The 27,861-nt window shown below is 36.2% G+C and overlaps 1 protein-coding gene across 4 annotated transcripts in view; it reads left to right on the plus strand.

The window, feature by feature from the left end:
* Positions 1–27,861, plus strand: part of VPS50 (VPS50 subunit of EARP/GARPII complex) — a 130,143-nt gene that overhangs the window by 100,459 nt on the left and 1,823 nt on the right. For 2 of the 4 annotated variants that reach the window (XM_082661919.1, XM_082661920.1), the window contains 7 exons: positions 5,406–5,527; positions 13,583–13,663; positions 19,430–19,578; positions 20,624–20,720; positions 21,746–21,904; positions 24,290–24,411; positions 26,271–26,460. In XM_082661919.1, coding sequence (XP_082518045.1) covers positions 5,406–5,527; positions 13,583–13,663; positions 19,430–19,578; positions 20,624–20,720; positions 21,746–21,904; positions 24,290–24,411; positions 26,271–26,460 — 920 coding nt within the window. Of the gene's footprint in view, positions 1–5,405; positions 5,528–13,582; positions 13,664–16,956; positions 17,060–19,429; positions 19,579–20,623; positions 20,721–21,745; positions 21,905–24,289; positions 24,412–26,270; positions 26,461–27,861 lie in introns of those variants that run through there. The other 2 variants (XM_082661921.1, XM_082661922.1) reach the window with 2 other exon arrangements.

Raw genomic sequence — 27,861 nt, forward strand, 5'->3', positions numbered from 1 at the left:
TCATTTGTATCATTTTTTTGGATTCCACATATAACTGATATCGTGTGATATTTGTCTTTCTCTGACTTTGCTTAGTATGATAATCTCTAGGTCCATCCATGTTGCTGCAAAGGATGAGAGTTTAAACAGTGCTTCCCCTGTGAAGCTTTTCCTCATCTCTAGATTAGGCTAGATTCCCTTCACGTAACATCCTGTATATACTTCTCCCTTTTTGCATTCATCATAAGTATATTTATTTTAAAATAATAGCAGAGGTAGCTAAGACTTCTTGCTCTTTTATTATATGCTATGTAAACACTTCACATGAATTTTCTCATGAATTCTTCATAGTACCCTTTTTACAAACTAAATTGAAGCTCAGAGATAAATAACTTGCCTTATGTCTGTCACACAGCTGGTAAGTGGCAGAACCAGGTTGTCTGATCTTAGAGCCAGTACATTCTTAACTTTCATCCTTCACAGCCAGTGGAGGACATCTGGAGCATTAATCCCTGGACAGAGTTCAGCAAGGTTATAATATAGGTTGGAGACAGGAGGAGAACTTCTCGCAGTTTGTAATTTGGGAAGAGACATCTTTTGTGGTTATCTGGGCTATGTATTAGGTAACCTTCCTCCGTGTTCCCAAAGCATGCTGCGTCCACTGCTCTCTCTGTGCCCTCTATAGGGAACTCTGGAGAGGAAGAGAGAGGGTGGTATGCATCTGAACCATATCTTGAGCCACTGACCACATTTTTCCAACTAGGCTGGCTAACTTTAGAACCATGCTTCTATTTTTTTATCAAGGTAGCACCTCTCACAGCAACACATTAAATAGTAAAGAAGAGCTTGCTGCGAAAAGCAGGTGTCTCCCACCCACCCACTGCTCCCTACCAGGAGTGTGAAGGCAATCTCTTCGTTTGTTTCTGTTTGTCTTTCTTCTAGTTGTAATTGCCCAGAAAAGGGTGATAAGAAGGAAATGTTTTGAATCCTTGTCAGTCTAAATATGTCTTTATTCCGCTCTTTCAGGGAGTGACAGTTTAGTTGGCTATAGAATTGCCGTTAAATATTACTTTTCCTCAGAAAGTTAAAACCTCTAATGTTCTATTCATTTTATTGTAGGTGAATTTCTTCTCTCTCTCTCTCTCTCTCTCTCTCTCTCTCTCTCTCTGAAACCTTCTAGTGTTTTTTCCCTTGATGTTTCAAAATTCTCTATTGATGTATCTATGTGTGAGTTCTTTTTCATTAAGTGTGTTGGGTAGTTCATGACCCTTTCAATCTGAAGGTTCATGTGCTCCTCAGCTGTGACTGATACTACTGTTTCTTTGAGGATCTCCACATCCCCATTTTCTTTAATCTCTTTCTTTGATTTCCCCTTACTCAAGTGTTTAGTCTCTTAGTTTGGCCCTTTATGTCTGTCATATTTTTCTAATATTTTTCTATATTCTTTTTGCTGTACCTTCTGGGAGACTTCCTTTTTCCCATTTCTTTAATTTTTTATTTAAAAAATCACATTTTTAATGACTTTAAATCTTTAAGAACCCTTTATAATCTGTGTTTTTTCCTGCCATATTCACCTTTTATAGGGTTTTATATAATTACTGTATTTCTCTTCCTTACCTTCAATTATTTTATTTTCTCTGGGACCAGCTTTTCTTTTTACGTTCAGTCTCTGAATTTTCCTCATGGGCCTGGTGATGTTTGATTATTCTTCCCTAAAATAGAAGGCCTATATAGCCATTGTGGGTGTTCTCTGCTGAGTAACTAGAATTGTGTTGAAGCTGGCTCTTTCTCCTTAGAATGAATGCTGACTAGGAACTTTATGTATAGGGTAGGGCAGGTCTGGGTGGATTTATTGGTAGCCTTTACCTTATGGGGACAGATCCCTAAATTCCCAGAATGAGATCGATTTTAATCTGTGGTGCCAATATCCACACTAGAAACCTTCGCTTTTCTAATTTATTTTCTTAAGTTTGCTCAATTTGGGGGGTGGGGGGGCTTGTTTATTTCTTTTGAAGAGGAATCCTAGGGGGTTTTATTGTTTTTGTCTGTGGGAAAATTCTGGCAGCCTCTACAGTAGTCCCCCCTTATTTGTGGGGGATATGTTCCAAGATATCCCCTGTGGATGCCTGAAACCACAGATAGTAGCAAACCCTATATATACTATGTCTTTTCTTATACATACATACCTATAATAAAGTCTAATTTATAAATTAGGCACAGGAAGAAATTAACAACAAAAACTAATAATAAAAATAGAAAAATTTTAACAATATACTATAATAAAGTTATGTAAATGTAGTCTCTCACAATATCTTATTGTACAGATTTAATGCCTTTGCCATTTTAGCTAAGCACTTATCGCTGTGGCTGTATCTTTTGCAGTCTGAGGTGTGACAACAGAACTAGCATGAATTTCTTTTTCCTTTTTCCAAATTTCACAGATAGAAGATTCATTCTTACCACAGATCTTAGCAACCTCACCATACGACTTTTTTTCTTTCTTTATTAAGTCATGAGCTTTCACCTTTTCACTTGAAAGAAGCACTTTACAACTTCTCTTTGGCATACCTGAATTGCCAGCATCACTACTCTTGCGTTCTGGGGCCATAATTAAATAAAATAAGGATTACCTGAACACAAGCACTGAGATACCACAACAGTTGATCTGATAACTGAGATGGCTACTAAGTGACTAATGGGCAGAATGTGCGGGACAAAGGGATGGCGCCAGATGGCACGAGATTTCATCATGCTGTTCAGAACAACACTTGATCTAAAACTTATGAATTGTTTATTTCTGGAATTTTCTATTTAATATTCTTGGACAGAGGTTGACCCTGGGTAACTGAAACTGCTAATAAGGGGTGGGGGGGGGGCTACAGTAATAACTGCTGGGGAGGAACAGTAACTGGGGGCATGTGGACAGGTAGTTTGTCCCATATGTAGACCTTCAATTAATCCGTCCTTTCTCAGCCCTATTTCTTGCTCCTGTTCTCTTGCTGTAGCTGCTGCTTCTAAGCAGTCACGTCCTATCGGACAGCTTCCACCTTCTTTGTGGTTCTCTTTGCATTTTTCCATCAACTTGTTTCCATCTACTGTCTGTCATCTAGTACAGGGGTTGGGAAACTATAGCCTGCAGGCCAAATCAATCTGACTGCCTGTTTTTGTAAATAACGTTTTATTGGAATACAACCATGCTCATTTGTTCACATACTGTCTGTGGCTGCTTTTGTGCTATGACAGCAGAATTGAGTAGTTGAAACAGAGACCAGCAGAGATGAGTCTCTGCCACAGAGGCTGAATGACATACAAAGCCTAAACTATCTAGTCTTTGGTCCTTTACAGGAAAGGTTTGCCAACCCCTAGTCTAGAAATGTTTTGAGATTTCTCATTTTCTGGTGATCATACCTACCTGCTGTTACATTCTCACCCAGTTCTCTTCATAGATGTTTTAATTCATTGTAAAATTCTCTTTTAGTTCAGTAAGTCTGAGGGGGTACATAAGTTCCCTCAGGCCTCCAAAGGCCTACTCTGCCCTCTTGAACTGGAAAGACAGAGTTCTCACTCTTCTATATTTGAATATACTAGCAGCCTGCTTATCAATGGCTGCCTTCCACGTATGACCATTTAAGGTCATGGAAGGAGCTCTGTGAGAGAGCAGAGACTCTGTGTAGTTCCTTGTGTCTTAACACAATGCCAAGAACATAGTAAGCTTTCAAAAAGTGTTTGTTGAATGTATTGAATGAGTGAATGAATATAATTATGTATTTTTTTCAGAGCATTTGGGACCATCTAGTTTTATTTTTCTTCTGAATGCACATTTAAAACAGCTTTTACCTATTAAGAATTCATTTTTATATCCTTTCTTAAGATGAATTATGTGAACAGTGGTTCATCTTATTAGGAATGGAGAGGAGCTTTTTATTCTGGATATGTATCAACCCCGAAGTTTGCATCCTTCCTCATTCTACTATTCACCTGTTTAAAATTTTCTTTTATGGATAAAAGTAATATAACATTTTTTCATTTTTTTCCTTTACAGTATCACATTATTTAATGTGTAAATAGTTTAAATAGCTATATGTTTGCAGTCAATGAAATATCTGCAGTGATCCAGAATGTTCTAGGAGCATACTATCAAATTTTTTTCAATTGAGATTTTTTTTTTGAGATATTTTTTTAAATGTCTGGTTATGTGAAATAATTACAAAGAATGATTCTGAAACAAAAGACTTGTAAATAGGAATAAGAACAGAATCTAAATTGTGTAGTTTTTACTTTACGATGTGTATGTCTTCCTGACTGTTATTTAGAATCATTTCTCATGTAAATTAAGACGGATGGACTGAGTTCTTAGATAATAAAGAAATGGTTTTGATAGTAGACATTTCCATTAGAGTAAATTTGTCATTTTTTCCTACTGCAGTTAATGTGTTTTCTCTTGAATCCTGGTGTCCTCAATAGTACCAATTTAAAATTTATAGCAGTTACATAAAGTAGAGCCAGCACCTGAATCATTTGCTCATTTGGAAATAAAACAAATGGCCTGTTTTAATATCTTCTGCAGAAGAGCATTTTTTTTATAGATATGCTTCTTTCCCTATTATTTCCTATAAAAAATAAACACAATTAGGGACTCATTATTGTTTATTATTTGATTCAGCCCATCTCCCATGCACCCTTCAAATACATTAACAAGTTTATGAATGCAGGCATTTTGGTTTTTAAATTTTTTTCTGTAACTGTGTCATATGTTTAGAGGAAAAAGAGTGTAATATTGGCATCTTCCAAAGGAAGGAATGAGGAAGATATGTTCTTGGCACTTTGCGAGTATTGAGCTCTTGAGTGATGTAGTGATAAAGAAATGTTCTTAGCCTCTGACGCTAGATTTCACAGGGCTAGGATTCAGGGGAATGGGAAGTGTCTTCCACGTGTCCTTTTTCTTCTTGTTTTTTTACTTTTGCTATGTGTGTATAAGCTTATGAAAAGACCCCACTCTTCCTCAAGTACATTGTGTTTTGTTTTATTACACCTAAACATTTTTGAAGACATTGTTTGAAATGGAATCTCCAAGAAATGAGGAACTGTGTTGTTTGTACAGTGTCATTGTAGAAGAGTTAGTTTAAGAGTTCCATAAATATAAGACAAACAGTAAAATATAATGATATGAAAAATCTTCGTAGGTATTTTTTAATATCAGTGCCATCCAGTAGTACTTTCCAAGATGGTATAACTGTTCTGTATCAGTGCTGTCCAGTACAGTAGCCACTAGCTACAAGTGACTGTTGAGTACTTGAGGCATGGCTGGTGTGACTGAGGAATGTAATATTTCATTAAAAAAATATTTTGGTAAAGTAATTTTATGGTTTCTTAATAATTTTAGACTAACAGATTTTAATTTTCTATTTAATTTTTTTTCTTTTCAGGTAAATATATGCAGATGATGAACATTCTTAAACCAATTGCTTTTGATGTTATCCATTTCATGTCTCAGCTATTTGATTATTACTTGTATGCAATATATACCTTTTTTGGTCGGAATGATTCAGTAAGTCAACCTTTTGGGGGAGGAGTCTGTTTCTTTTAAAATTTATTTGTTTTTGTAAATGTAAAACTCATTCTCTCTGTATAAAATACATAAATAACATTACTTTGAAAATTATCCATAAAAAATCCAACATATTATTGATATTAGCTTTTTGTGTACCCCATCACCTTATTTAAAATACATTAATTTTAAGCTTTGATATGATAAACATATTGTATGTTATTCAAATTTTTGGCAGAAAAAGTACAGCATCAGTTTCTAACCTTGACATATTTTGGTGATGAAAAATGTGCAGGTTGTCTTGTTTAAATCTGGCCCAGTGTGTAATTATTACACAGTAAATGAGACATTTTAAATATTGGCTAACAACCTTAGCAGGCACTACTACATTCAGAAGATAACGGCAAATATTTATTTAAAATAATTGAAAATCTTTGAACTGAACCTGCCACAGAATTAATTTTCCTGCACCTCCTTTTTGTGTTTCCGAAGCTCTTGTTGAGTTTATCTTTTTCTACTCCTAAGGAGAACAGCACAGTATTAAGCAGGTAACTGATTTGATACTTGGGAATTATTATGTAGTTCACCTACATGTTTGACAGTTTTTCGTATAAAAGTATACTCGTAATACTAACTTTTCGCATACTATATTTTGTACCTTTTCAAAAACTTGTGAATTTTAATGGATAACTACATTCATCATATAAATGTTCATAGTCTTGCTGTGATTACAAGTATATCAAAGACATGATCTTTTAATATGGGATCTGAATTTCCTATGTTCTTAACTCTGCAAAATTAGAAAGAATACTAATATAATCAGAAACTAAGTTGCTGCAGAATTTATGTTGCTTTAAAATATGTACTAATCCATCACTCTCAATAAATAAATACTAAAGAAGAAAGACATTCTGGAGTTTTAGCCAATTGTCAGGATCGTTCAGTCTTCTACATGAGCTTTACTCTGTCTTCTTGGACTGTGCCTCTAGACCAGTGTGGTCTAAGAGAAGTTTTGCAGTAATGGAAATATTCTGTATTTGTACTGTCCAGTATGGTAGCCATAAGCCATAAGTGGCTTTTGAGCACTTGAAACGTGACTGGTATGATTGGGGACTGAATTTTCAATTGTACTTGATTTTAGTTAGTTTATCTTGAACTATAAATAGCCACACATGACTTGTGACTATCATATTAGTTAAAACAGTTCTCAACCACAGTTTTGATAAGATGTGTTCAAGTAGAGTCCTTCAGAAACTTTTGGAACTGAGTGCTTTTGGATGTGACTTTCTAGCTGATTAGATACTGGCACAGATTTGTTTACAGTGGGGTTCACTAGAAGCTGATGAAAGTTAGCCAAGTGCAGGTAGGTGCTCACTGTAAAGTATGCTGCATATTTTATTTAAAATCTGTTATGTTTTAAAGAAAACGTTACTCTGATATTTTATATTAAAAGCATTTTTAATCCTGTAAGACTCAGTAAAAGCCATTTCACTGTATTCAAACAACATTGTTAATTATAAGGGTTTCTTTCTATATGGATGTTCACCCATATGCTGTATTAGAAACAGTGTGTCTTCTATGAACCAGAACAAAATGTGCATATGAGCGAGTTTGTATGAGTGAATACTGCATTTACTCTACCTCTTACTTGCACTTTTTAACATGGCTACTGCTGCTTCCTTCCCAGAAGAGAGAGAATTGTATGAGTGAATTTAAATGGTTGCTGCTCATGGAAGAATAAGCATCTCGTTGTGTCCTGGGGGTTCTAGAAAGTCATTGTCTGGAAGGGGGGACACAGTGTATGCGTTAGGTTAAGGGATTTTTTTCTGTTCATACTAATTACTCCTGAAGCTCCTACTCTTCACTGAACTGGTTATAGCCTACTACATCATGTTGTAGTATATATCTAATCCATTTGATTCATTATAATAATGGTACTCATAGTATTGCTTTGTCTTGCCTTGCCTCAAGCCTTCTGTTGTTCAACTCCTGAGTTATGTTTTCTTTGGTCCTTTCTGTTCATTCTTTTGTGAAGACCATTCTGTAGCTTACTTTAATGCAGTAGTAAGCACATAGTAGATTCTTAGGAGATATGGATTGATATCCTAATTATTTCTTTTTTCAATAATTTTATTTATTTGGCTGCGTTGGGTCTTTGTTGCTGCATGCGGGCTTTCTCTAGTTGTGTCAAGTAGGGGCTAGTCTTCATTGCGGTGCGCAGGTTTCTCATTGCGGTGGCTTCTCTCGTTGCGGAGCATGGGCTCTAGGCACATGGGCTTCCGTAGTTGCAGCATGTGGGCTCAGTAGTTTTGGCACTCAGGCCCTAGAGCTCGTGGTTTTCCGTAGTTGCGGCGCATGGGCTCAGTAGTTGCGGCAAGCGGGCTTCCTTTGCAGTGGCTTCTCTTGTTGTGGAGTATGGGCTCTAGGTGTGCAGGCTTCAGTAGTTGTGGCTCACGGGCTCTAGAGCGCAGGCTCAGTAGTTGTGGCGCACGGGCTTAGTTGCTCTGTGGCATGTGGGATCTTTCCGGACCAGGGCTTGAACCCATGTCCCCGGCGTTGGCAGGCGGATTCTTAACCACTGCACCACCAGGGAAGTCCTATATCCTAATTATTTCTTATCCAAGTAAATCTTATGAGGGTTATTACTTGACAACAGTTTGTGAGCCTCATTTAAAGTTAACTTTCATTAATGGAACTGTTTTTTTGTAGAGAGTCTGATTCAAAATCTAAACTTTTAAGAATGAATTAACTTCCATTTCTGGGTATGAGGGACTGAGACCTTATTAGATGATATTTCCTGCAGAAAACAATGATAAAACATGGATGTTTTATAAAACAAAAGGCAACTTCTTGAAGATGCTGGAGAGTGAACAGAAGCATATAGACTCTGGTGGGATTTCACGCTAGCGGTTGGGGAAAGGGAAACTATAAAAAGAAATTCTGGGCTTCCCTGGTGGCGCAGTGGTTGAGAGTCCGCCTGCCAATGCAGGGGCCACAGGTTCGAGCCCTGGTCCGGGAAGATCCCACATGCCGTGGAGCAACTAAGCCCATGCACCACAACTACTGAGCCCTTGTGCCACAACTACTGAAGCCCATGCTCTGAGAGCCTGTGCTCTGCAACAAGGGAAGCCACCACAATGAGAAACCCGTGCACCGCAACGAAGAATAGCCCCTGCTCGCCTGAACTAGAGAAAGCCCGGGCAGAGCAATGAAGACCCAACACAGCCAAAAATAAATAAATTAATTAATTAATCAAAAAAAAAATTCCATCTCCGTGGCCTTTAGCCCAGGACTAAGTGCAGTCCCTGAGGCACATAACTGGAGACACGCATAAGGAAACCTATAGTCTTTATGGATTGGGGAATCAGAAAAGTGAAGCCAGGAAACTGGGAACACTGAAAAGAGTAGGGAGAAGTTCAGATGGGGAAGAGTCAGAGGAGGGATCCCCAATTTCTGTCTACCCACATCTCTGACTAACCGATGAACCACGTTTGTGTGGAACAGACTGACTGCAGCCAGTCAAAGAAAAAAGAGCTGAATAGAGACTGAAGCTGCTACACAAGAGATAGTTTATAGTTCAAGCCTGGCCAAGAAAATTGCATACTGAAAACAAAGGAAACAGTACTTATTGGAGAAAAATAACAGAATCCGAAATCTCCAGAATCGAATGGATGATGCAATCCAATGTTACCTAAATACATAGAGCCAAAAAAGAGGAATACATCCTTCAGTAAAAAGAAAATCAATATAGTCTGAACTCAAGATGTTGGAACTAAGGGATAAAGATTTTAAATGGACCATTTTAACTATCTTCAATAAAGTAAAACAAAACATGTTTTAAATGCATGAACATCTCAGTAGAGAAATAAGAAGTTCTAGTAGAAACAGTAGGAAGAAAACCAAAGAGAAATCCTAGAACTGAAAATTCAGTTCCAGCAATTAAAAAAAATTACTGAATGTACTTAGCCAAATGGACATGACAGAGGAAAGAATTTGTGAAGTTGAAAATAAATAAATAGAAATTATTCAAAATGAAGAACATAGAGAAAAAAAGATTGAAAAACACAGATGATCAAAACCTTAGGGACGTGCTAAGTTATATCAAATGGTCAAACATACATTTAATTGGAATACCAGGTGGAGATGAGAGAGGGAATGAGGTAGAAAAAATATTTGAAGAAACACTGTCCAAAAACTGCAGATACAAGATGCTAAATGAACAGCAAACAGAATAAACACAAAGAAAAGTCTAGTGGGGTACCTCATGAGGAAATTGTCTCTTGAAAACTTTAATAGACTTATGACATAAAAAGGGCCAATGATCTGATTAACAGCTGACTTCTCACGAGAAACTGTGGAGACTAGAAGAGAGTTAAACAACACCTTTCAGACACCGAAAGAAAAGAAAAAATGTCTGCCCAGAATTTTATAGCCACCAAAAATACTATTCAAGCATGAATATGAAATTAAAACATTTTCAGATAAAAAGAAAAAAAAGCACTAAGAGAAGTTGTCACCAACAGACATGTAATACAAGAAATGTTGAAGGAAGTTTTCCAGAGTGAAGGAAAATGATACCAGATGAAAACATCAATCCTCAGAAAGTATGAAAGCATTGGTAATGGAAACTACTTGGGGAAATGCAAAAGATTGTTGTTGTTGTTTTCTTTTTCCACTTAATTTCTTTTTAAACCATATAGCTGTTTAAACCTGAAAGTATAACATTCTTTTCTGGAGTTCATAATATATGTAAATGTATTACGTATAACAACTATACCATGGTATGTGGAGGGATGTGGACCTATAAGATGGCAAGATTTCTATATATTATGTAAAACAGTACATTGTGAACAGTAAATGGACTGTGAAATATCTAGAATGTATATTATAATCCATAGAAGAATAATGAAAAATAATACAAAGCACTTTAACTTTTGCCTACAGGAAAATTAAAGTAGGATTCTAATAAAAGAAAAAATCATATAATTAGAAAAAGTAGGAAAGGAGGAACCAAGGAACAAAAAAGAAAACATGTAATGGTGGATGTAAACCCAGCCACAGTAAATGTTCCTGGACTAAATACTCATATTAAAAGGTAGAGATTGTCAGAGTGGATTAAAAACAAAGCCCATGCTTAATAACAAAAAACATAGATTGAAAGCAAATGGATTGAAAAGATATGCCATGCAAACAGTAAGCATAAGGTGGCTGCAGTGGCTATGATATGAGATAAAATAAGTTTGAAAACAGAATGTATTACCGGAGATAGAGGGATTTCTAATGATGTAAGGATCAATTCATTTGGAAGACATAATGATCATAAATGCATATGTGCCTAGTAACAGAGCTTCAAAATAGATGAAGCAATAATTGACAGAATTCAAGAGGAAATGAAAAAATTCAACGACAGCTGCAGATTTTAACACTAGAGTAACTAATAGAACAAGTTAGATAGAAAATCAGCAAGTACACAGAAGATTGGAACAACTCTTTCCACCATTTTGACTTAATTGATATTTGTAGGACAACATACCTAACAATGGCAGGATATATATTCAAGTGCAGATGGTACATTTATCAGGAGAGACCATATATTCTGGGCCATTAAACATGTTGTAATGAGTTTAAAACATTGAAATCATACAGAATATATTTTCAATGTAATTATATTGGAAACCAATATCTATAAAATAGGAAAACCTAAGTGTTTGGAGATTAAACAACGCACATCTAAATAAAGATTGGGTTAATGAAGAAACCACAAAAGAAGGAGGTCAATTACAAAAAAAAAAATTGACCTCCAGCACAATGTAAAGTAAAAGTGGTGAGAGTTGCCAACAAATACATGAAAGAGTGCTCAACATCACTAATCATTTAGTGATTGCACTGTTGGTGGGAATGTAAATTGATACAGCCACTATGGAGAACAGTATGGAGGTTCCTTAAAAAACTAAAAATAGAACTACCATAGGACCCAGCAATCCCACTACTGACCATATACCCGGAGAAAACTATAATTCAAAAAGAGTCATGTACCATAATGTTCATTGCAGCTCTGTTTACAATAGCCAGGACATGGAAGCAACCTAAGTGTCCATCAGCAGATGAATGGATAAAGAAGATGTGGCACATATATACAATGGAATATTACTCAGCCATAAAAAGAATCAAAATTGAGTTATTTGTAGCGAGGTGGATGGACCTAGAGTCTGTCATACGGAGTGAAGTAAGTCAGAAAGCGAAAAACAAATACCGTATGCTAACACATATATATGGAATCTAAAAAAAAAAAAAAGGTTCCGAAGAACCTAGGGGCAGATCAGGAATAAAGACGCAGACATGGAGAATGGACTTGAGGACACGGGGACGGGGAAGGGTAAGCTGGGACAAAGTGAGAGAGTGGCATGGACTTATATGTACTACCAAACGTAAGATAGATAGCTAGTGGGAAGCAGCCGCATAGCACAGGGAGATCAGCTCAGTACTTTGTGACCACCTAGAGGGGTGGGATAGGGAGGGTGGGAGGGAGACGCCAGAGGGAGGAGATATGGGGATATATGTATATGTATAGCTGATTCACTTTGTTATGCAGCAGAAACTAACACACCATTGTAAAGCAATTATACTCCAATAGAGATGTTATAAAAAAAATGATTTGAAATCAAAGGTTTTACCTCTCAAGAAAAAGTGGTGAGAGTTGACATCCTCATCTTGTTCCCTCCACTTTCATCTATCCTGGATAGGAAGCATTGAACCTTTCACCATTGAGTATGATGCTAGCTATTTTATAGATGCCTGTAGTCATGTTGAAGAAACTCTCCTCTGTTACTGAATTTTTCTAAACTTTTACCATGAAAGGATAAATTTAGTCAAATGCCTTTTTCTGAATCTATTTAAACAATCATAACTTTCTTTCCTAAAGAAATATATTAATATGGTGAAATACACTGGTTAACTTCAAAGTAGGATTTTTGGCTGTTAAACTAGTCTTGCATTCCCAAGACAAATACCACTTGGTCATGAATCAGTTTGCTAATATTTTAAGGATTTAAAAAAATTGTGTCCATAAAGTTTAGGAGTCTGTAGTTACGTTTTCTGTGGTATCTTTCTTTCTTTCTTTTTTTTTTTTTTTGTGGTACACGGGCCTCTCACTGTTGTGGCCTCTCCCGTTGCGGAGCACAGGCTCCGGACACGCAGGCTCAGCAGCCATGTCTCACGGGCCCAGCCGCTCCGTGGCATGTGGGATCTTCCTGGACCGGGGCACGAACCCGCGTCCCCTGCATCGGCACGCGGACCGTCAACCACTGCGCCACTAGGGAAGCCCTCTGTGGTATCTTTGTTTGGTTTAGGAATCAGAGTAATATTAGTAAAACAATAAAACAATTGGGAAACATTCTCTTTTCTTCTACTTTCTGAGAGTCTATGTAGGACTAGTACTTTTTGAAGGTTTTTATTAAATGAAATTTAATAAGAGCTGCTAAAGTTTTCTATTTCTTCTTAGGTCAATTTTTATAATAGCTTGTCAAGGAATTTGTCTGTTTCATCTGGTTTGGTAAATTTATTGGCATAAGATTATTCATAGTATTCCCTTATTATCCTTCTGGTGTTTCAACATTAGATCTGTAGTGTTATCCATGCTCTTATTCTTGATATTGAAAGTATGTATCATCTCTGTTTTGTTTTTTCTGTATCAGTGTGGCCCTTCTTATCCTTGGGTTCTTTAAGTATCTAAAAATCTTAAGTTTTGCAATTAAAAACAATAACTTGTGGGAAATAAATTTTGGTGAACTCTCTCCTGATAAATCCATTAGATTGATAGATGTTAGTGTGACCTGTAAATGCACATGTGTAAATAGCTCTTTTGTTCCTTTGAGGGTTAAGATTTGATTTCTGTCTTTGATGTTTTGGTATTTTTAAATGCAATTTGGAAACCCTCTGAATGCTAAGTATCTGAGTGAAAACTCACCACATACTTACTTTTCACTAATTTGAAGTTACAACATTTGCAGGGTTATCTCCACAGCAGTTTAACATGCCTCTCGTTTTCTTTTTCAGTTGGAATCCACGGGACTAGGTCTTAGCAGTAGTAGACTAAGAACAACTCTAAACAGAATACAAGAAAGCCTCATTGATCTGGTAAGTAATCAATTCTTTTAGGTTATTTAAAATAGAAATTGGCGATCTAATCAACTACATGTAAGTGTATTTCTATATGTACATCGAGTTCCTGTGTCCCTAGAACATTAATGGCATGCAGTAAGTAAAATGGAGGTTTCTTATAGCCTGATGGAGAGAGAAAGCTGGTGTACACAAAAGAATATGATATTGGCTCTACATGCAGTATAAGTTCAAAGAGAAGAAATGTTTATGTTCAAAATTACTGTGAGAGAATGACTGAAGGAGGAAGTGAGACTTATGCTAGACTTTGAAGAGTAGGCATGGGAGCAGTGGGGAAGAGGAGAAAGAAAGCATTCAATTTAAGGTTCAGAGGCTGAGCAAGGGCCTTGAGGTGGGAGCGAGCCTGGCCCAAATTTTGGCAGATTTTTGTGATGGGGCACCAGTTTATGCCAAAGAATTGTGTTGCAGAGAGTGTTTAGGATGACTTTTTAAATGGCTTTAACATTTGAGAAGTTTAGGTTTAGTCAGCTATGCAGTAGGGGGTCTGGATTCTTAACTGTATCATGTGATGAAATGCATGTTTTAAAAAGCTGGGTTAGGTAGCAAAACAGGGCTGATCCTCTATAGTGTTTAAGCCAACATAAGCAGTTAAAATAAAAAAAAATTTTCTTATGCTTGGTCACTGTAGCCAGAGACTTTTGTCATTCAGTGCATTTCTCTGCATCTATGAATTTTCCTTTATTCTGTCACTTACCCAAATAAGCAATCACTTTCCTCTTTTCTCATAAGCTCTATATTATGAGCATACTTCTGTTATTGAAGTTTTTATAAAGCAATGTAATCATTCTTTTAAGAAATACTTGTTTGGAATAATTATTATATGCCAGGCATTGTAGGCCTGGAAAGTCATCAGTGAACAAAAGAGGTAATTCCCGTCTTCTTGGAACTTGAATCTTATTGGGGCAGAGAGACAGATAAATGTATAAGAGTGTCAGATACTGATCAGTGCCAAGAAGAAGATGAAGCAGAGTGATGGGACAGTGATCTTTAAGCAGAGATATGAATTAAGTGAGAGAGGCGTATGCAGATATTTCAGGTGAGCACTGTTTACACAGAGGAAATAACCTGTATCCGTCTCATCCATCCCCCTTAAAATTTGGAGGTCTTTTGGCCCAGCACTTTTTTTTTTTTTTATGGTACGCGGGCCTCTCACTGTTGTGTCCTCTCCCATTGCGGAGCACAGGCTCCGGACACGCAGGCTCAGCGTCCATGGCTCACGGGCCCAGCCGCTCTGCGGCATGTGGGATCTTCCCGGACCGGGGCACGAACCCGTGTCCCCTGCATCGGCAGGCGGACTCTCAACCACTGTGCCACAAGGGAAGCCCCAGCACATATTTTTTTAATATATGTTCATAGTCCTAGCACTTACCTTGGCACATAGCATCTGTTCAATAAATGTTTATAGAGTAAGTGAATAAACTCGAATCCTTGAGTTTGGTGTCTCCTGGATTAACCTGGCTTGTTTTCTTGTCCACTTAATCCTGATCTTTGTTTTCAGAGTCAAGGCTCCTTGTTTGACACAGCCATCTATTTCTTTTTCTTTTTTCTTTCTTTTTTTTTTTTTTGGTCTTTGTTGTGTAAAATCCATCATTGGCTTTCAGTCCCATTGGCAGTTATCTGTTTTGATTTTGCTTCTCCTTCTTTGATACTTAGTATAACCTTGACCTGAAGATCTTGTTTTCCAGATCTTAGTCCACAGCCTCAGTTTTTCTTGTTTCTGGCTGAATGCCTCAAGATAGGTGGGCTGAAATATACCACTAGAATCATTCACTCTAGCGTTTCTCTGCCAGCTCTGCTAGTTACTAGCTTATGATTGTCAAACCACGGTTCCAGATCTGACCCTTAAGCTGTGGATTTAATGCTGCCATACAGTGTGTAATGAAATAGCATGACCCAGTAAACAAGGGGACCAAACTAGCTGTTATTTAAGACAAGCTGTCACCCATCTAACGATAACAGTGTATCTGTAGCATCTGTCAGACCAGTTCTTTGTTCATTGGATAAGTTTTTTCCTGAATTGCTGTAATAGTCAAGTTTAGAAATGCGTTTTTTTAAAACCAGCTACACACCCCTCCCCAATAAATTGATAGATGTGCCTGGTTTTTTCTTTGCCACCTTGTCTTTTAAAAATATCTTTTTTTTAAGACCTTATTCTTAGCATCTCTTAAATCAAAGACTGTACCTTGGATCAGAAGACTGTGTTAGCCGTTGTTCCTCTGTCAGTTTGTAAGGAGCACTGACCTTTGACAGAGCCTATCCACAGTCCCCACTCCTCTGATGGATAAGACTCTACAACAATACAGTAGAAGTTTTTCTGAAAATTTCCAGTGTTTTATGTGTTAAGTTATTACGCATACTGCTAAGCATCGTTTTATTATTTTAAAAAATATATTTGTCATTTACTAGACCTTGATCTCAGGTTTTCATAAGCTGGTATATAAATTTTCTTCACTTCATTAATTTGCATCTACATTGGCAGAGAACATTAATTGGTTTCTTGCTATTCAATACATTCTTTGGCTATTAAAATAATTTATAGCCTAATTTGGAACCACTGGATGGAGGTAGTATTTTTCCTTATATTTCTCCTATGTGTTAGTTAAAACTTTAGTAAGCACTTTTTTGGTGATTTTATTTTCTCCATATATATCTTCTGAGTTTTGCTTCTCTTTAAGCTGTAAAAGGCAAAATGGAATCATCATGCTCTTTAAAATGCCACCTGAAATTGTTTATCATCTAAATTCACCGTAAACTAAGAAAATTTGTTTGACACATCAAATAAAAGTCTAAGAAAAATTGTCTAATAGTGGATAAGCAGGAAAGGAAGTTGGGGTAGGTCGTAATGGTACCAGAAATGTGAATTTTTAGTTATCTACCTGGTGATGCTGAACTGTTTAAGACCTGTGGCCAACTTTGAATCTTTGATAATAAAAATGTATTTTAAATTGATCCAGAAAAGTCCATAAATATGAATTTTCTTTGTGTTAGTTAGTACATTACTGGCAGGAAAGGCTAAAAATATAAGTTTCACTGTGAGAGTAAAGATTGATTAAAGTTTCATTTTTTTAAAGTCTTCAGAGAGTTGTGTGTCCTTTCCTTACTATACTGGTGTAAGCTGAAACATGGATCTGTTTAGGAGCTTTTCCGTTTAAGTGTGCAATAAGCACATACCATTTATTTATGTCAGCTTGACAGTTTGGGACTTTCTTGCTCTCTTCAAGTGTATTTCCCTAAATGGATCTGTTTTGAAGGTAGACACATTAAGATTTGTTGATGGATTATAAGAGGAGTGTGACACTGAGAAGAATCAAGGATGGCCCCTGACTTCTGGAGAATGGAGGTGCCATAATGGGGATGGATAAGACTTTTAGGAGGACACACTTGAAGAGGACATCAAGAGTTCAGTTTCAGATATGTTAAATGCACTAGAGGTGAGAGAGGGGTCAGGGCAAGTATATAAATTTTGAGCTGTTGGCATGTGGATGGCATTTAAAACTGTGAGACCGGATGAAATCATGTAGGGAGTAGAATGTAAGTCAGAGAAGTCTCAGGACTGAACCCAGTGGTTAAAGATCAGGGGGAATGTTCAGAGATGGATATTCAGAGTTGGTTATTGGATTTGGCCATAAGGAGGCCGGTGGGGACCTTGCTTACTCTTTCTTTGGAGTGGAGCAGACAAAAACCTGGTTGGAATGGGCTTGAAAGAGGATAATAGGAGAGGAAGAGGAGATTCTTATCAACATCTCCATCAATGAAACTAACAGAGGGCCTGCTAATGTCAACAGGCATGCCAAGGACTTAAGGTACAAAGAGGGTGAAATTGGTCCCTACCCACCAAGAACTCACAATGAGGTAGGAGAGTTAGAAAACAACAACTGATAAAGTATGCAGTATGCCACATAACAGGTATATGTATAGGCAATATTAACACAAGTAAGATAGTTATTTTTCTTGGGAGACTGAGAAAGTTATAGAAAGGAGGTGAATATGCGTTCCTACTTAAACAATGAGGTAAGAGCCAGGCAGGCAAGGAGAAGAGAGCTGTTACGACAGGAGTGTCAGTAGGACAGGTGTAGTAAGCAGCCCAGTGTGACTAGACCTCAGGGGTGTAGAGATTATCTTGAAATGAGACTGGCAAGGTAGCTGTTTGTAAAGGAGTAATATCGTGGCAACAAGTTTAGGCTTTTTTTCTGTAAGGAAGGGATCGTCAGTTGAGACTTTTAAATTACGGAGTGGTATGATCACATCTCCATTTTAGAAAGATCACCTAGGTATTACTGAAGTAATGACATGAGGAAGAAACAAACAAGAGAGGGGTCTGTTTAGGCATGAGGGAGGTGCAAAGGAAGAGGGGGTGTTCAAGAATGATTCTAAGGTTCTTCACTTGGACAGTCTGGTAGATGGTTATTAAATAGCCCCCTCAGGGACTTCCTTGGTGGTCCAGTGGTTAAGATTCCACGCTCCCAATGCAGAGGGCCTGGGTTCAATCCCTGGTCAGGGAACTAGATCCCACATGCTGCAACAAAGATCCCGTGTGCTGCAACTAAGACCTGGCACAGCCAAATAAATAAATAAATCTTAAAAATAATAATAATAAAAGTATTAAATAGCCACCAGAATTAAATTAAATAGCACAGGCACCCAATTGGTACCAAACCATATGTAATTTTGTGATTTGTGTGTTGTTGTTGTTGTTTTTGGCAGTAGTTGGGTGATTATTTTCCTTTTTAGTAGAAGGAAATAAATAGTGGAGCTGTGACATTGATTAACTTGCATAGTTCCCTTATCCTGATTCTCCTTAGAGAAAGCACAGTTGTTCCCAAAATAACTTTTAAATGCTAATTGAGTAATTAGAGATTGAAGAGAGACAATACCTTTAGTAGAATATAGGATATAAAAAAGAACTAAACAAGAATGAAACCATTTTCTAACTTGAAAGGTTTTATAATGTATTATTTCCATTTTGCAAAATTTATAAACCTGTTATACTCCCAGGGTCCTATGCATTTGATGTCTCTTTTATTCGTAAGGCAAATGTTAGAGATTTGTGATTATGTAATTGATTTAAAAAGTAATCCAGATTTACATTTTGTACACGTTTAGATTTGTTTGTATTCAATTTTTGTGCTGTAGTTTTCTTTGAGGATCTTATAAGGCTCATCTCACTCTGCTCTTCGGGCATCCCTTTCTTTTATTTCCATTTACCATCTTCCTTCAGGTCAGTAATCTATCCCTAGAGATATACAATACAGTTGCTTCTGTTTCAGTTTAGAACAACATTTTAGTCCTGCCTTCTTGGGATTATACCAAAGTTACCTTGATTAAGGTTTAGGTGTGAAATGGTTAATCACACCATAATTTTGGATTTTACCAGCCTGGTCCTGGAGAGGCAGTCTGTTCTTCCTCATTTACAAGTTCTTGAAGGGCATCTCACTATTGTCTCTGTGAAATATTTGTCAATTCATAAAGATTCCTTGTGTTGGCCAATTTTAGGTCATGCACAGATAATAGCATATGGAGTTGGATCATTTTCACTTAGTATAAAAAGGAAAGTTCTAGTAGTTAGAAAATGTAAAAGGAGGAAAAAAAGAACTGAAACTAAGTGTAATTAATGTATGCCTGAGAGCATTTTAATTATAGCTCCACTTTTGTAAAATCACATGGGTTATTGCTATTAGATTTGCTGTTTCAGGCTGTGTGTGTATATGTATGTTATATTTTCAGGAAGTTTCAGCTGATCCTACTGCCACGCTCACAGCAGCAGAAGAGAGAAAGGAGAAGGTACCAAGCCCTCACCTCAGTCACCTAGTGGTTTTGACATTTGGGGATACATTGTATGGGTTGGCGGAAAGAGTGGTAGCCACAGAATCCTTGTAAGTTGTTAAAAACAGTTGCTTTGCCATTAAATATTTAAGAAAGATTATAAAAGTAAGCACTGTATTCTAGCTGTATGCATTTCCCACTTCTAAATATTCCTTAAATTACTCAATATTTCTGAGAAGTATATCCTAAACTAGATTACGAATCAGTTTTTAAAATGGCATGGTTGATTTTCAGGTGTATAAATGGAAGGAGGGTAATCTTTTAAGTTTCATTCTTTAGCAGCATGATCCTTGGTTTAAGTAAGACTTTAGAAAAGCATATTATATTATAGTACTTTATAGTTTGCCATTGAATTACAATTCTAGAGAAACTGTAGTTACATTGTCAGTTTAGTGTTAAATGTAGTCGATCCTTGACATCAGCAGGAGTGCATCCTGACCTTTATAAATCCCCAAGTTCTTTAATAAAGTGAGAGCATATAACTTCTTCCATAAAATATGGTCCAGTATAATTTAAGAGGTTTTGTATATAACAAAGAGTAGTGAAAAACAGTGTGACTACCAGCAGTCTTCAGCTGAATGATTCCGATTCATTCACGTGTATGTCTCGTGTATGCATGTGAAGTTCACGTCTGTGTCTCAGCCAAGTTCCATTTTATTTCCTGTTATGAATGTTTGGGTTATTTCTAAAAAGTGTCAGGTGTTAAATCTGTGCATTCATGGGTCTGATGTGTGTAATTACATGGGAAATCCTTCTAAAAATACTGTTGTATTCTTTCTTCAATCTTTTGTGTTACCTGTGCTCATATCTTACATGCAAAGCAGCATAACTGTACACCTTGTGGTAACCAGATTAGCTCCTTTGAAGTCATCCTTCTTTCACATCACCTCACGTTCAGTGATAACTCAGCATTAATTTTTGTGTGAATTGTAAATGAGTGTGTCAAGTGGCAATGCAAGGTAGTTGTTTAAAATGGAAAATAATTTTAATTGTTAAACTTTTGCTCAGAGATCTTAAAGATTAGTTACACAAAAAATATTGACAGGCTCTAAATCCTGTGTTTTGTTTACATGGTGGATTATTTATTCCCTTTAGGGTATTCTTGGCTGAACAGTTTGAGTTCCTTCAGCCACATCTGGATGCTGTGATGCCTGCAGTCAAAAAACCCTTTCTTCAGCAGTTTTATTCTCAGGTCAGACATGTCTTATATATCATTTCAACTGTGAGCAGGATAGGACTGTCACATGTTATTTAGGTGTTTCGTTTTTTTTTTAAACTAGTGGTCAGTCTCTCAACCTCAGGAGAGGTGGATTAGAATATTTGTTTATTCATTCATGAATTCCTGTATTAAATAAATACTTATTGAGTACCTCTTATAACTTTTAGTCTAATAAGAGAAAGAGCCAATTAAAACTATATTACAATAAAGTATAGTTAAGGGAAAGAAACAGTGGCAGGATATTTAACCTTGACTGGAGGCGGAGAAGGGGTATGGTTTGGGAGAGGTTATCTAGAACGGCTGTCTTGAGAAACTGATGTTTAAACTGGACCAGAGAGAAAGAGGGTGAGAGGAGTATATTTCGACTAAGGTAGTGGCTTATATGAAGACCTACAGATGAGAGAGCACGGTGCCTGTGAGCAGCTAAGGAAAATTCAAGTTCTCAGAGCGGGGAAGAGGGCCAGTGATGAGAAAGATGGCCGGAGTGATTAAGCAGAAGTCACATGACATACAGTGCTCCCAGCCAGGAGCTGGACTTTGTTCCAAGGGTACTGGGAAGCTACTGGAAGATTTGAAAGAGGTGGTGAGTAGTATGGTGAGGTGTGTGTTTTAGAAAGCACTTTGGGGGAAGTGTGAAGAATGGACCTCAGATGGCAAACCTAGAGGCAGGAGACTGGTTTGAAGACTTTTAGACTAATGTGGGTGAGAGATGATGGGATCTTGAGGTGCAAGTGGAAATGGAAATGGAGAGAAGTGAAAAAATCTATAGTTTTTTAGTTGAATTGTCAGTGGCCTCAAGTTTGTTGAATATCTCAAAATTATGTTTTGAGTAAGACCCTTCCTTGCCCACAAGTTAAAGTATTTTCATAATTTAAATCTCCAAGTGTATAGTGTTTTATTTTCAGATATGATGTGTACTAGAAACAGGAACAAAATATATTTTAGAAATTTTATACTTTTAGAAAATATTTGGTTTCATTTCTGTGAAATTATTTCAGACCGTCTCAACAGCCAGTGAACTACGCAAACCAATTTACTGGATTGTAGCTGGTAAAGCCATTGATTATGAACAGATGCTGCTCCTAATGGCTAATGTGAAATGGGATGTAAAAGAAATTATGTCACAGCACAACATATATGTAGATGCACTGTTAAAGGCAAGTATTCTTGGAAACATCTCTGTTAAAGATAATTCTACTAAGGGAATTATTCCTGTAATTGCAATAGCTCCAAAATTGTGAGATTATAGTTTGTACCACATTCTAGCATTCTTGTGATATTAAAGTCCCTGAGTTGGATTAGGATTTCTTTCCAAATTTTGTGTTCTTTTAGACCCAAGAATACTTTGTAGATTTTTTGTTTTTGCTCAGTAATATCCCATTTTGAATTAGAGTCTGATTAGTGTGTCTTAGCTGGCTTCATATTAGGTAACCTCAATGGCCATGACTGTAGTGACAAGAGGATATTTCTGTTTAATTAGAAGATATTTCTAGAGTTGTGTATATTCATTAGCAAGAGACTACACCCCTGATTATTCTAAGTTTTTTTTCCAGAAATCACATTACTTTTGCAATGTGTCATGCAAATACCTTTGTGTTCAATGACTTAACATTTATAAGTTTTCTGGAAAGAATTGTAATTTTTTTTTCATTTATGCATCAAGAGATATTTATAAATCACCTGACATATGCCATGTACTGATCTAGGTGCTGGCAATATAGTTGTGAGTTAAGGAACTTACGTGCCATCAAGGAATTTATATGCCAGCACAGGGACAGCAATAAAGAGATACATTAGGGCTTCCCTGGTGGTGCAGTGGTTGAGAGTCCACCTGCCGATGCAGGGGACATGGGTTCGAGCCCTGGTCCGGGAAGATCCCACATGCCGCGGAGCAGCTAAGCCCATGCGCCACAACTACTGAGCCTGCACTCTAGAGCCCACATGCCACAACTACTGAAGCCCGTGTGCCTAGAGCCTGTGCTCTGCAACTAGAGAAACCGCTGCAATGAGAAGCCCGCGCACCACAACAAAGAGTAGCCCCCGCTCGCCACAACTAGAGAAAGCCTGTGTGTAGCAAAGAAGGCCCAACGCAGCCAAAAATAAATAAATAAATTTATTTAAAAAAAGAAAATAAACTTTTATGATAAATTTTGTTCTGTTATTTTCCAAGTCCAAACCTTTAGGTAAAAGCAGTCTGCAAAAGAATCTGTCCCAAAAGAATCATAAGTAAAATGAAATAGTTTTATTATTCATTGAACAATAAGCATTCTTGAACATTGGATTTAGCAATGAGTAGAATGGCATTTCATACAGTAAGCCTATAAATTTATCTTTAAAATATTAATGAAAAGTATTGAATTATGACTCTTGAAATCTAAAGCAGAGTTTACTGTAGTGAAGCATAAATACAGTAGCAAATACTGTTTTGCTAGATTCATGAAATGAAAAAGAGGAAGAGCAATTACTTATTTACTTTGATTTTCAAAAGTAAGCTTAGTGGACTGAAGACCTACTTCTTTCTCATAAATGATTAAAAGCAGTTAACTGTCAAAAATCATTAAAAAAATTGTGATTTAGGAAGCAGCCAGAGATAACACAACGATCATGTGTAGCTTGATTGGTGATGATCAGATTTTTTTCCACCTGTGTGTTATTTGAATACATGTCAGTCTTGACTTGGTACACATTGTGTAGTTTCTCTATTGAGGAAACTAAAGAAAAATGTATCATTTTAAGACTTGTTAAAATTATTTGAACTGTATTGGCGAGAAAGGATCAACAGCATTTACTTTTGTAAATGAACATATTTAGATGATAATAGTCGAAAGAAATCAGAAATAAATTTACTGAAGGGTGAACCATCTGCTGCTTTCATGTAGCTGTTGAAATTGTCTAAATTAGTTACATATATTTTTTAGTAGAGTGGTATCACAAAAGGTACTAATAAGTAATAAAAATGTTCAGTTTTTCTATGCGTAATGAGATAATGTATATTATGGAGTTGTTTTGGTGCTAAAAATTTACAACTATTACATTACTTTTGAATCATTCAGTATGTAATTTATTTACTTTAAAAGAATGTTTAGGAAAGAGAATAATTTATCATATTGCTCTGTAAGGTGTACAGCTACAAATTACAAATAGTTCACTCTGAGGTGAAAGCTCATTCAAACGCTTTTTTAAAATATGGGTTTCTTAAAGATATTTTTAAAGATATATTAGTTATTAAGCCTTTTTAATCCATACTGACAGTCATACAAAAATTTGAGATGTAGAAACATTTGAACATTGTTTAATCAGTTAATGACACTTATTTCCTTTGAGATGAAATGTAGTGTACTCTGTATTACAACATGCTTTATTCAATTTGATATACTTAAAAAAAACACTTCACACTAAGTCCAGATTATCTTTGGCATTATCTCTCTTTGTTTTACTTGATTTCATTCTGAGCATTTTAAAATCTTTTTTGCCTCTAAGATGGGAAAGCAATGTAACATTATAATTATATTCACATATGGCCGCGATTTTTGTCTTCTTAGGAATTTGAGCAGTTTAACACGAGGTTAAATGAAGTTTCTAAGAGAGTTCGGATACCCTTGCCTGTGTCTAATATACTTTGGGAACATTGTATACGTCTGGCTAATAGAACAATTGTGGAAGGGTAAGTTTTTCATGAAAGCGTTATCTGATTCTTCAGTGATAAATCATAATATATGAATAATATTATATGTTATCACTAATGGATGCAGAGAATAGGTAGAGATAGTGATAAATAGTGATAAATAGCAGACAGTCTCATAGTAATTCAGGTTTAACTTTGGAATGTAATTAGAAAAGAGACCTTAAACGCCACTGTGTCACTTTTTTTCTTGCTGGTGACTTAGAATCAGCTAGTAGAGGAGTGAGGAATGCAGCATCTAATGGTTATCTGAAAATTAAACTAGTAATAATTATTATTACCTAATACAGTTATTACAATGTTGATTATACATAGCATTCATTGAGTGCTATTTGTCATTTATTGAAACAAGCCCTTCACAGGATTCTATCACCAAATCCTAACATAAACTCTCTTTGGTGGTAGTATTCTCGCTGTTTTGTCAACAGAGAGATAACCTAGCCTCAGAAACTCAAGGCTAAAGAGGTTAAGTAACTTGTCCAAGTTCACACAGTTTTTAAATGCAGAGAAGGCTTATGAACTCCTCATTTTCTAATGGTAAAATCAGTCCTCATAACCACTATATCACTGTTAATATCATTATTATATCATTGTAAACTGTATCAATCTTTCATATGTTGAGTTTACAGATCAAAAGTAATTTTCCCACTTAGAGACCATGCTTACTCTGCCTGTAACATCTAGAATACAAATAAGAATCAGTAATACATTTAAAATATCCCTGGAAAGCAAACTGCTATTTCAAAGACCATTCACAGTGATCTAGAATTGCACATCAGTTGAATTTTCACACTATCATTTATCTGATTTCTCATCGTTTCTTATTTGTCATAAAAATTAATGTATTTGAAAGTGGAAGTGACGGTGACAAGCTGACAACAGCCTTGGCATTTTGTATAATACACCATCCAGTCTGTTAGGGTTAGGGTTAGGGTTAAAACCAGCAGTGCTGTAAATCCCAAAATGGCTCTCGGTCAACAATCATGACTGGATTGTACTGTTAACAAATTTATTTAATGGTAGAAAAGTGAATAACAAATGTTATATTTGTGTATAAAACACTTCTTATTTAAAAAAAAAAAAGCTTGGTCACTTTAAATAATATAAACTAGTTTTCTTGCAGATTTCCTTAGGGGAAGTACCTCATTTCCTAGTGTTGAATTCTCCACATTTTGTATGCTTGAAGGAATGAGACACTGACTTATGAATAATAAAATGTACTGTTAGGGTTAACATATTTATTCTTATTACTAGTCCACCTTAGAACACAGTTTTTTAGTAGTGTGGGGTCTCAGAATAAGTCTATAAAGTGTTTTTTTATGAAAAATATGTATGTACTTTCTTTGCTTATATGCTTACATGTTTCTTAGGTTTGCTGAATGTTTACGGGAGAGTTATTTCATTTGTTTTCTTTGCATTGAGTAGTTAAAATATTGAACAGTTTTATGAAGCTAAGATTACTTGGGAATATTCATAGCTTAGTTTTATAAATAATTCTTGGCAGCCAGATTAACTGGAATACCAGTTAAATACCAGTTTAACATTCTTACAGATGATTATGTTAATTGAGTAGGCAGAACTATGGTCTGTAGAGCAGGAAGAAACCTTAGAAGTTATTTGATCTTTTTGCTTTGCAAATGAAGAAACTGAGGCCCCGATAGGTAAGTTGACTGCTTGGTGACAGGGCTGGAACACAACCCAGTCCTTCTGACTCAAGGCTCATGTGCTCTTTTTTCTCATAGAATCTCACCAAATGTGGATTAGAGAAAAGTTTAAGTACCTAAAGGTTTCTTTTTCTAACCATCCCATCATTTATGTGTTTTAATTCTTGTGTGTCTTAGATATGCCAACGTCAAGAAGTGTAGTAATGAGGGTCGTGCCTTGATGCAATTGGATTTTCAGCAGTTTTTAATGAAACTTGAAAAACTAACAGATATTAGACCAATTCCAGATAAAGAATTTGTGGAAACCTATATTAAAGCTTACTATCTAACTGAGAATGACATGGAACGCTGGATCAAAGAGCATAGGGTGAGAGCTGGGAAACAGTTAATTAAGTTTTTATTCCTTATCCATTGTGCTGTTCTTGTCTAGTATATAATTCAAAATCATATGGGTGAAACAAACATTTGCTTTTTTAGCATGAACTACTTATGCCAGTTCTTTACCGTATTTCACACTGTTTATGCAATGTCCTTTGCCTGATCAAATCCTTTTGAGACTTTGTGAACTGTAGCAGTAATTATCTGGAAAAACAGCCAGAGTCTGAACTTTAGCTGTGTTTATCCTGCAGCTGTGTTGTAGGAGACGGCTGAAATTGGTTAACATCAGGACAAATTGAATATAGCAACATTGAAATGATTCACAAGCTAAAGTCTGTTATGTAACTTAAACCTTCTTGTAGCCCTGAACAATGAATGGGTGATGGCCTGAACACGCTGACATGTAGTAGTGATGATTGGTATATTAACATTTAAATAGCTAAATTTAACCTCATCCTACATTAGATTTTACCTTAAGTATAGGTGAGATTATTTTTCTTTTGTGTGAATATATAGGTAAGTAGAGAAAAATACTACTTATAGCAAGTGTTATTGTGGATGCTGAATTTTTTTGACACAGTTCAACTCAACATATATCACCAGAGAATGCTCAGTACAGGGAGCTTTTCGGTATAGTTGTTATTATATATCATTTGTCTAGATAGGCAGTATGTGAAGACAGATTTAATGAAAATATGAGAAGTGTTAAAATTATCACCAAATCTTATTTCATCAGTAACTCTAGTGTTCACATTTATTAATACTGTAAACATCATGGGTAAAAGCTAAGTAAATTTTTATCTCATTTGACTGGGTAAGGAAGTAAGGAATTATTTATATTTACTTTATCAGGCTCATCCTTTCTAGTTTCAACACTGTAGATAAATGAAATGAGTTTTAGTCTGGACCATTAGCCTGAACTTTGTGTAAACATGCCCACTGTAGGGCAGTTTCAGATCTTTGGGAGCAAAGTAGAAATGTACATGTTATTTTCAGTGATTTAATCAATACACCAGAATTGAGAAAAATGTCACCACTTTTTGTCCCATTGACCTCCGTCATTTGAGAACCAAAATGCTAAACCAGATGCAGATGAACTGCTGATGTTGCTAGAATCCATTTAATAAAGTAAGCTGTAAACACTTTGGGGTTGGTACTGAGGAAGGGATTTGGGGTAAAAGGACAAGTAACTGAAGAGAAAAAGCACAGCTCGTAGAGGTCCATTATTTGATGTAAGAACGATGCCCATTTTAGGGTTTCTTCTTTTAATATAGTGGACTAAAATTTTTAGTAATCGTATTTTGGAAAAGCTTTAACTAACTGATATTTGTAATACAGTGAAATTTTCCCAGCAGCCCGGATTGTCCTGTTTTCAGAGAACTTTCCACAA

Source organism: Grampus griseus (genome assembly GCF_964374135.1).
Source record: "Grampus griseus genome assembly, chromosome: 9".
Classification (NCBI taxonomy): Eukaryota; Metazoa; Chordata; class Mammalia; order Artiodactyla; family Delphinidae; genus Grampus; species Grampus griseus.